This window comes from Cavia porcellus, unplaced genomic scaffold (genome assembly GCF_034190915.1).
Source record: "Cavia porcellus strain 051 isolate PalLab524CR breed Dunkin Hartley unplaced genomic scaffold, mCavPor4.1 scaffold_7, whole genome shotgun sequence".
Taxonomy (NCBI): domain Eukaryota; kingdom Metazoa; phylum Chordata; class Mammalia; order Rodentia; family Caviidae; genus Cavia; species Cavia porcellus.
Window position 1 is genome coordinate 18,667,718 of NW_026947490.1, and position 9,677 is coordinate 18,677,394.

The 9,677-nt window shown below is 49.7% G+C and overlaps 1 protein-coding gene across 1 annotated transcript; it reads left to right on the forward strand.

The window, feature by feature from the left end:
* Window positions 1–1,686: 1,686 nt before the first annotated feature.
* On the forward strand, window positions 1,687–9,397 carry Psmc4 (proteasome 26S subunit, ATPase 4). Its single transcript, XM_003462016.5, has 11 exons — window positions 1,687–1,802; window positions 2,652–2,750; window positions 2,856–3,042; window positions 4,974–5,120; window positions 5,204–5,313; window positions 5,422–5,515; window positions 8,066–8,233; window positions 8,318–8,394; window positions 8,537–8,705; window positions 8,921–8,976; window positions 9,150–9,397. Exons 1-11 carry the CDS (start codon window positions 1,767–1,769, stop codon window positions 9,261–9,263), a joined length of 1,257 nt encoding a protein of 418 aa, XP_003462064.1. The 5' UTR covers window positions 1,687–1,766; the 3' UTR covers window positions 9,264–9,397.
* The last annotated feature ends 280 nt before the right edge of the window (window positions 9,398–9,677 follow it).

The following is a 9,677-nucleotide window of genomic DNA, read 5'->3' on the forward strand; positions in this document are numbered from 1 at the left end:
AAAGTGCTGGGACCATCGATGTTCCCCACCACATCCATCTATGAACATGTTAAGGATTTTAAAAAAGCACCAAACACACAGTACACACTATTCAGATATAGGGTGTGTTAAAAGCACAAAAATAATCTCTGCTTTAGCAAATGATAACAGGAAAAAAAGGAGCATGTGGGGCTTTTGAAGGGCTGCTAATGCTTGGTTGCTTGATCTAAATACTTACACATGAACATGTTCAATTTGTGTAAATTATTTGAGTTGTATAGCAATGATTTTTGTCATTCAATAAAATTTACTTCATATCCTTGGTGTGAAGGTGTAAGTCTATCCTTTATATCAGAAGCACAGGGCCAGGGATGTAACTTAGTGGCATAAGCACCTACCTGGCAAGTATAAGGTCCTGATTCAACTCCCAGTACCAAAAAAAAAAAAAAAAAAAAAAAAAAAAAAAAAAAAGAGGGCCCTCAGTTCAGCTCAGTGGCTCAAACACTTGCCTGGTAAGCACAAGATTGTGAGTTCGACAAAAAAACATCTAGAAGCACAGATTTTGGAGACACATCTGGGTTCCAATCCTACCTGCCATTTTGGCCTGCTGTGACTGTGCCATGTGGCTTCAAGTTTGTTTTTCTCTCCATAAAAGAGTACTTAAGTGCTAAGACTTGAGCTGAGCATGTAGCTCCGTGGCACAGCATATGTCTAGCGAATCCAAGTTTCTGAGTTCCATCCCCAGCCCTTTTTAAAAGGGAAAAGAAAAGAAAAGAAGAGATTCAATGACATGATGGCTATTTAAGACCTGTTTGGTTTGGTCTAGGGATTTAGCTCAGCGGCATAAGTGCCTGCCTTGTAAATGTGCAGCTGTGAGTTCGATCCCTGGTACCGCCAAAAAAAAGAACTGATAAGTTTTAAGACCTCGCAAAGATCTGAGGGCTTCGTGCGTGACCCAACTCTTGGAAACCTGCTGCTTCATTTTCTTCGGCCCTGATTTTACTTAATTTGCTCCTCGATGTACTGTAAGCTTCAGGATCCACACTCCCAGGGTGGAGCCCAATTACAAAGTGATTTCAGGGGCACAGTCCTGGAAGGAGCCTCCCAGGTAGAGACCCCCTTAAAAATTCTTTTGTGGAACCCAGCCCAAGACCTCTCCAGCTCTGCCACTAAATAGTACCGTCTGTTTTCCACTTTCTCTCCTTCAGAAAATCTCTTAGGCCGGGCGTGATGGTTCGGGCCTGTAATTTTCAGCACTCTGTGAGGCCAAGGCAGGAGGATTACAAATTCAAACCCAGCTAGGATAACGAAGCTATTTAACGAGATCCTATTTCAAAATAAGTAATTTTTATAAGGGGATGTAGCTTTGTGCGACGGCCGTGGGCTCAAACCCCAGTACCAAGAAAGGAAAAGGAAACGGAAACAAAAAAGAAAAAGCGAAGAGCACTTGGATGTCAGTTCCCAGAGAGCACACAATTTCCTCCCCTGCAGTATCATCAGTGCAGCCCCGCCAAATACTGGAGGGAAAGCCCGCGCGTAGAAGGGACGCGCGAAAGCGGTCGCGCAAACGCAAGTCTCCGAGCAGCTGGCGCGCTCTCGAGGGACCCTGGGGATCCAGTTTAGGACAGTCTTCTCACCCATTTATCCTGTTACCACCCATCCAATCCACTCTCCGCGATATCTTAAACTACATTTCCCAGGATGCTTTTGGACCACGGCCTTCCGATGACGTCATCGGAAGTGGTGACTGCATCAAACCGAGCCACACTGAGACCGGCTTGGTCACTATGGAGGAGATAGGCATCCTAGTGGAGAAGTCTCAGGTGAGGTGGGAGATTGGGCTTTTTAGTTCGAACTGGGCTTGGAAAAAGGGTGAAGCCAGGCCCATGTGGGGATCCGAGTGACTTCAAGGATCCTAGCCCGTGGTGATTTAGGAAACCTCGGTAGAGGCCTGTTTGGATGATCGAGTGGTGTTAAAACAGCGTTGAGACTCGAAAGCTGGAGCTGGGAAAGTGAGTGGCGTTATAAGCTGCCCGAGACTGGTCGATTCGGTTGTCAGGCTGCGAGTGCTTAGAGACATCGTTGGCCCGCTGGGACTGGTTAGGATAGTAAGTGGTGTGATGTGTGGACCGGGGGCTAGGCGGCCAGGGGATTCACTGATCTTCGGTGGTTGGCTTGGGGCCGGGGTTAGCTACGGTAAGTATTATGTGTGACTTGGCTGAGTGCTGTTGGGCCCATTATGAGTTGGGAGTCTGACGTGAGAGATGGTGTGGGGTAAACTGGGTTGTGAATGCGAGGATCCTGGAGGTGTAGCGACCACGTGACCTTAGGAACCCATGGAGGGAGTATGGGGATGTTGAGTTCTGGTAAGGAGTTGATGTAACGTTGAATCCTAGTTGGTGGTTGAGTGTTGCTGGGGTTATGTTATGAATAGCATTTGATAGCAGAAAAATCTGTCTGGGGAATAAGTTGACACATAGGGCTTGTATAGGGTGTTGGGTGACATTAGAAAACTGTTTAGGAGGTTGAGAAGTTTCCAGGGTTTATTTAAAAAAAACTAAATGATGTCAGGAACCTGAAGAGGCTGAGTGACTGTGGTGATGTGAGGAAGGGGCCCTAAATGCTTCCGTCAGGGGATGCTTTTCCAGCTTCCTTTTTCATCATTGGTCTAGGATGAGATCCCAGCACTGTCTGTGTCCCGGCCCCAGACTGGCCTTTCCTTCCTGGGGCCAGAGCCTGAGGACCTGGAAGACCTGTACAGCCGCTACAAGGTACATTCAGCCCCAACCCAGATCCCACAGGGCCCAGTGCTTCGTACCTTCCACCCCGGCTCAGCAGAGCCTGGGACCATCCCTTCCCTCATTCTGTGCTCACAGAAGCTACAGCAGGAGCTGGAGTTCCTAGAGGTACAAGAGGAGTACATCAAGGATGAGCAGAAGAACCTAAAGAAGGAATTCCTCCATGCCCAGGAGGAGGTGAAGCGAATTCAGAGCATCCCACTGGTCATCGGGCAGTTTCTGGAGGCTGTAGATCAGAACACAGCCATTGTGGGCTCTACCACAGGTGAGTCAGTGCCTGGGTGGGTGGGGGCACCTCATTCTTTCATCTGACTCCTCCACGCTGATGCCTACCATGTACCAGGTTCTGGGCCTGCCATGTGCTAAATAACAGCAAATGGGGCGAGATGATAAAATGGCACTCTTCAGAGCTTGCTTTATTTTATTTTTCTGATACTAGGGATTGAACCCATAGCCTTTGCACCAAGCTACATCCCCAGCCTTCCGTTTTTTGTTTTGAAACAAGGTCTTGTTAACATGGACAAAGGCCAAGAAGCTAGGAAGCACATAGTGTGGTGTGAGTGTGTTTTTTTTCTTTTTGGTGCACTGAGTATTGAATCCAGAGCTTTCACACTGAGGTTTCACACTGCCTCAATCCATTTTTTATTTTGAAATGGGATCTTGTTAAGTTTCCCAGGCTGAGCCCAAACTTAGTATCCTCCTGCCTCATTATCCCAGTGTACTGGGATTGTAGTCACCATGCCTGGCTGTTTGAGATATTTTGACTGATCCAAAAGTAGGGGGAAATTTTTTGTTTTTGTACCCCTGGTGAGTGTCTCTTTTCCTCTTATCACTGCATATGTGTTTGTGTGTACATGTACCTTACATGTGTGATATACTCTGATGTTTCTTTTTCTGTTCTATTCTGTTTTGATTTAAATAAAATTCTGATGGTGTCACTTTAAATTGATTTCTGACCACTTCTGGGTTGGGACCTGCAGTTTGAACAACTAGGGAAGGATTCAGTGGCTGATAGCTATTATTTTTTTTGTCTTTTTCCTTTTTATCGGTACCAGGGATCAAACTCACGACTGCCTGCTTGCAAGGCAGATGCTTATGCCGCTGAGCTAAATCCCCAGCCCCTGGCTGATAGCTATTATTAACCAAGGTGCAGACCTTGCCCTTAATTCTGGTCATTGTTTTTTATCTGTCTTTTCCTGCTCCTGGCCTCTGTGCTTCTGGACTAAGCCATGTTCGTGTAAAGGTTCTAGGCAGAGGTGTGTGGCTGCCTGGAGTTGGATTGATGAGTTAGGAGTACGTGAAGGAGAGAAGTAGCCAATATCCAGGTTGAGGTGTGTATTTGACCAATGAGACTGGGGCAGGCATTGAGCTGTCACTGGAAGTGCAGCGTGGTTGGAGGTGTAAGTTTGGAGGGAGACAGTGAGTGCAGCTCAGAGCTTCACAGAGAACTATTTCACGGGCAGCTAGACAGCTGGGTCTGATAGTCAGGAGAAAGGCTGCTGTGCATGATGAGTGTCAATGTAGGAGGTGATTGGAGAGGTGATATTGGAGGCTGGATGGCCAGGAGGAGTCATGCAGAGACCTAGATAGGAGAAGATGGGGTTGAAGCAGGGGCCAAAGGGAGAAGGAGAGGACTGGTTGGAAAGAAATTTGGGAGGCTGCGTGGAGGGCTGTAGTGACCAATGGGCTGCCGTGGCGGTGGGGGGAAGACCCAGGATGAGGTCTAGCGGGAACTGAGGTCAGAGAGTCTCCTTGAAACAGATCCAGGAAGAGGGACTGGGGATTTAGCTCAGCGGCATAAGCGCCTGCCTTGCAAGCAGGCAGTCATGAGTTCGATCCCTGGTACCGATAAAAACGAAAAAGACAAAAAAAAAAACAAAAAAAAAAAAAAACAGATCCAGGAAGAGCAGCACCATTTGGGGAGGACACCACCATCGCAGGAGGACACAGCAAGTGAGGGATGCATGCTTGACATTCAGGGCTGGAGCTCCAGGGGAAGCAGGGCTGCATTCAGGTGAGGAAGTTGGTGTGAGTGTGGAGTTCAGACTGGAGGAGGCGACAGGGGAGGCCACACCAGGACCCATCTGGTCTGAGTGAGGTTTGGTGGCCTGGAGGGTGCCACTGTGAGATAAGGGGCAATTGCAAGGCTCTGGCTCTTCTCATTTTCCCCTGTACCTCCCTGTCCCCTTCCCTAAGGCTCCAACTATTATGTGCGCATTCTGAGCACCATCGATCGAGAACTGCTCAAGCCCAATGCCTCGGTGGCCCTGCACAAGCACAGCAATGCCCTGGTGGATGTGCTGCCTCCTGAGGCCGACAGCAGCATCATGATGCTCACATCAGGTGAGAGGGGAGCCAGGGGCCTGCACACCCTGAGTGGGACCTGGCAGGCCAGTCCGGGAGCCCCAGCTTTGTTCTCCCACCAGACCAGAAGCCAGACGTGATGTATGCAGACATTGGGGGCATGGACATCCAGAAGCAGGAAGTGCGGGAGGCTGTGGAACTCCCGCTTACGCACTTCGAGCTCTATAAGCAGGTGAGTGGCCCAGGGAGGAGGGGAGGAAAGGGCCCCGCCAGGTCTGGGTTGGTGGCAGGACTCCCCTGCTCACTGTTCTTTCTGTGCCTCCTCCTTTCTGGGCCTCAGATTGGCATTGATCCTCCCCGAGGGGTCCTCATGTACGGTCCACCTGGCTGCGGGAAGACCATGTTGGCAAAGGCAGTGGCACATCACACGACAGGTGAGCTTCCTGCCCCCTCTCCTATGCAGTGACCTTCTAGGGTCACAGCCCAGGTATGCCTCTCACTGGCTTTGTAGTCCTAGGCAAGTGACTTTGGAGACCTTCTCATGCGTCCGTTTCCGAAGTAATTCCATGAGGTGGTTGTTAATGGAACAGTGCGGTGCTTTTCCTGTAGTTGGTTGTGGCCTGCTATGGATTCATGCTGGTGACCTGAAGCTGAAGGGGGAAGGGGCTGGGGATAAAGTCCCAGAAAGCCCATCTCCAGGGAAGCACGGAGGGCAGCAGATTGTCCAGGAAGATGTGTTGATCCATGCCACGTAGTCCACTCAGGAAGGCACACACTCCCTGGGGAAGCAAAGAATGAGGGGAGTTTACGGGGTACATGGAGGGAAAGAGGACGTTTAGGGGAAGAAACAGTAAGACTGGAAAGTGGAGGAACTTGTTTAGAGAATCCTGAGTAGACAGACTGCAGGTGCCAGCAAGGCAGGGATCTGGTACTTTTGTCCTTTTCTGTTCCTGGTGCCTAGCCCAAGAACAACTGTGCTGAGGACCCAGAAACGTTCATTGAATGACTGGCTGAGGCAGGGGCTGTTTCACAGGGTACAGGAGGTGAGGCTGAGAGATCATGAAGGGCCTGAATGTAAATAGTCTCAAACCATTCAATCATTTCAGCGGGTCGTAAGCCAGAAATTTTTTAAAATGAAATTAAAATAGTAATAGTGGTGAATAAAATAAAAGTGAGGCTGCCAGACACCTGGAGTATTCAGCCCTTTCAGGAAGTTGCACATATGTGTTTTGTTGCTTGGACCAAACTGGATATTTACTGGTTGTCTGCTGTGTGCTCAGGGTCCTAGTTACTGAGAATATGGCAGCAAACGAGTGCCTTTGTTCCTGAACTTTACATCTTCCTGGGAGGAAGACATGTTGAAAGGTGGTGCGAGGGATGTTTTAAGGGTCTTGGCAAGGATATGACTGGCCATGTAAGAGCCAAAATGAAGCCATAACACTTTATGTTGTTTTTAGGATCCAGAAAATCAGCCAGTCACATTTTTTTTCTTCCTAATTTAACCTTTTAACTTTTTGTTTAAATAATTTCTGAAAACGATTTTAGAGACATTGATTTCAGAGTTCCCATGTACTTCATCGAGATTCCCTAATGTTACAGGCTCACATAGCCTCTGGTCCATCGTGAGACCCAGAAATTAACATTGATACAGTAATTTGGAGATAGAATTCAGGGCCTTACCACTGAACCAGCCCTTATTTCACTTTTTATTTTGAAAAAGGGTCTCACTCAGTTGCCTTGGCTAGGTTTGTACTATGATCCTCCTGCCTCGGCCTCTCATTGTAGGGATTACAAGCATGCACTACTACGTCCCACCTAGCCTCCTTCAGGTCTCACCAGTGACCTACTGGTGGCCACGTTCTATCCCCAAGTCCAGTCCAGACAAAACAGGCTTGACTAAGTTGGAGCTGAGATTGAGAGGCTAGTGGGTTTGGGGGGATGATTTAGGGGTGGTTTATCATTGGCAGGCAGAGGGAAGCAGAGAAAGGACAGAGGGTGCAGCAGCGGGGACAGTTGCAGCCGGGGCTGAGTCACCTCCCGTGGAGGAAGTTTTGGGTCCTCACTGAGACAGGGACTCGTCTTGTTAGGGCGGCACTTGGCAGTTTACTGAGTTAGTGGCTAAAGAAAGTGTATATTCCAGGCTAGGTGAGCGGAGTAGCAGAGCCGAGAGGGGGCTGAAAGTCTGGGGGACAGGGAAGGCAGAGGTGGCTGAGTGGAGAGGCTGACAGACAGGCTGGGGTCAGAAGAGGCTCCAGAGATGGGCGTTCCATGCCTGCAGAAGAGCCAAGGTAGTCAGGGTGCAATTAGAGCACAGGAGTCAGAAACCCTGAGGTGAAGATACTGAATGAGGTTCCAGATGATGCAGGCACTGGGAAATAAGGGCTATTTTGACTCAAGCTGCAGCCTGGGCCATCTCCTGGTCAGCCCACCTGTGTCGCCTGCAAGTCCCCAAGTGCTGGAGGTGTTCTCCACGTGCCACAGAGCCTCACCCATGGCTGAGAAACAAGTCCCAAGGAAGGGCCCAGAACAAAGCTATTTCCACCCCACAGCTAGTTGCCAATTACAGCAAAGGACAGCCCTGGGATTCCTGACTTTTTCAAGGACATCAAAAACTGATTTACCTCATCTTGCTAAGTGGACAGAATATCTCTTTCTTCGTAGCCTTGCACGCATCCCAGAAACTTGGGTGTCTGGGTTTTCTTCTTTTCTTCTTTAGTCTTTTATATTCTAGTTTCTAAGTATTAGGCCAGATATACATACATATATGCAGGATTCATGGTTTGGGCTGCTGAGCTGGCTGTGGGGTATATGCAGATAGCTGATTCTGGGGTAGAACTGGGGCCCACCCGGGGCATGAGAGAATGGCCCTGCTGCGAAGAACATGTGACTGGGAAAAGGCTGTCTTCAGGAATTCCCAGTTTCAGTTACGGCAGTGGGGCCGCCAGGACACTATCTCCACCTGACCCTTGTTTTCCTGCCATCAGCTGCATTTATCCGGGTCGTGGGCTCCGAGTTTGTGCAGAAATACCTGGGCGAGGGTCCTCGCATGGTCCGGGATGTGTTTCGCCTGGCCAAGGAGAATGCACCTGCTATCATCTTCATAGATGAGATCGATGCCATCGCCACCAAGAGATTTGATGCCCAGACAGGAGGTGAGTGGTTCCCAGACAGGGCTTGCAGCTTGGACAGCCTTGACAAGCTGTGTGCCACGAGCTGACTGTGTCGCACACTCTCAGCCGACAGGGAGGTTCAGAGAATCCTTCTGGAGCTGCTGAATCAAATGGATGGATTCGACCAGAACGTCAACGTCAAGGTTTGGGGCTCAGGATGGGCTAGAGGAGTGGTTAGAAATCAGGGGAAGGTGAGGGCTGGCTCCTGAGGGGCTGGGATCATGACAGGGAGGAGAGGAGAGTGTGAGGAGTACGGAGGTCTGAGCTGGCCGCTTCCGGTACTAGGTGATCATGGCCACGAACAGAGCAGATACGCTGGATCCAGCCCTGCTGCGGCCAGGACGCCTAGACCGCAAAATTGAGTTTCCTCTCCCTGACCGCCGCCAGAAGAGACTGATTTTCTCCACCATCACCAGCAAGATGAACCTCTCTGAGGAGGTCGACTTGGAAGACTGTATCCTGCTCTGACAATAAGGGGAGGGGCCATGGCAAGGAAGGGGCACTGCTGTCCCTCTCCTCCTGTGCCACCACCACAACCCAGGTGTCGGGGGACCAAAGTCTAGGGAGGTAGGATAGTGAGTGGAATAGTGACAGAGATGGCCCCACAATGATATCTGGCTCCAAGCATTCACCCCATCCAGAATAGTGTCCTTAACTGATCTGCTGCAGATGTGGCCCGGCCAGATAAGATTTCAGGAGCTGACATCAACTCCATCTGTCAAGAGGTAAGCTCTGGTTTCTTTCTGATCTGAACAAAGGTGTGTGAAGACCCTCCCCTTCTCCAGGACGGCTCAGCTGCACCCCTGCTGTGTCCCCCATTGCCTCCTTGGAGTTGCAGGCCCATCTCTTTCTGCCTTCGCCATTGCTGAAGTAGATCTTAATTCTGATCCCTCAACAGAGTGGAATGCTGGCTGTCCGCGAGAACCGCTACATCGTCCTGGCCAAGGACTTTGAGAAAGCATACAAGACTGTCATCAAGAAGGATGAGCAGGAGCACGAGTTTTACAAGTGACCCCTGCCAAACACACCCCTCTCCCCACAGGGACTGAGGTTTCTCTTACCTCCCGAGGTACCTGTCCCAAACCTAGTTCTCTTTTCACTTTACACAGCATTGGTTTACTCAATAAATGGATAAGATTGAATCCATTCAATTTCTTCCCAGATATTTAACTCCCTTGGAGAACTGGGCCCCGCATGGGGTCCACTGGGTCCTTCCTGACCTGACAGAAAAGTGGGTGAGGTACGTGGCCTGGATTGCAGCTTAAGAGAGAAGCAACGGGGCCTGGGGATTTAGCTCAGCGGCATAAGCGCCTGCCTTGCAAGCAGGCAGTCGTGAGTTCGATCCCTGGTACCAATAAAAAGGAAAAAGACACACAAAAAAAAGAGAGAGAAGCAACGAATTCAAGCTAAATGAGTTCAGAATTGG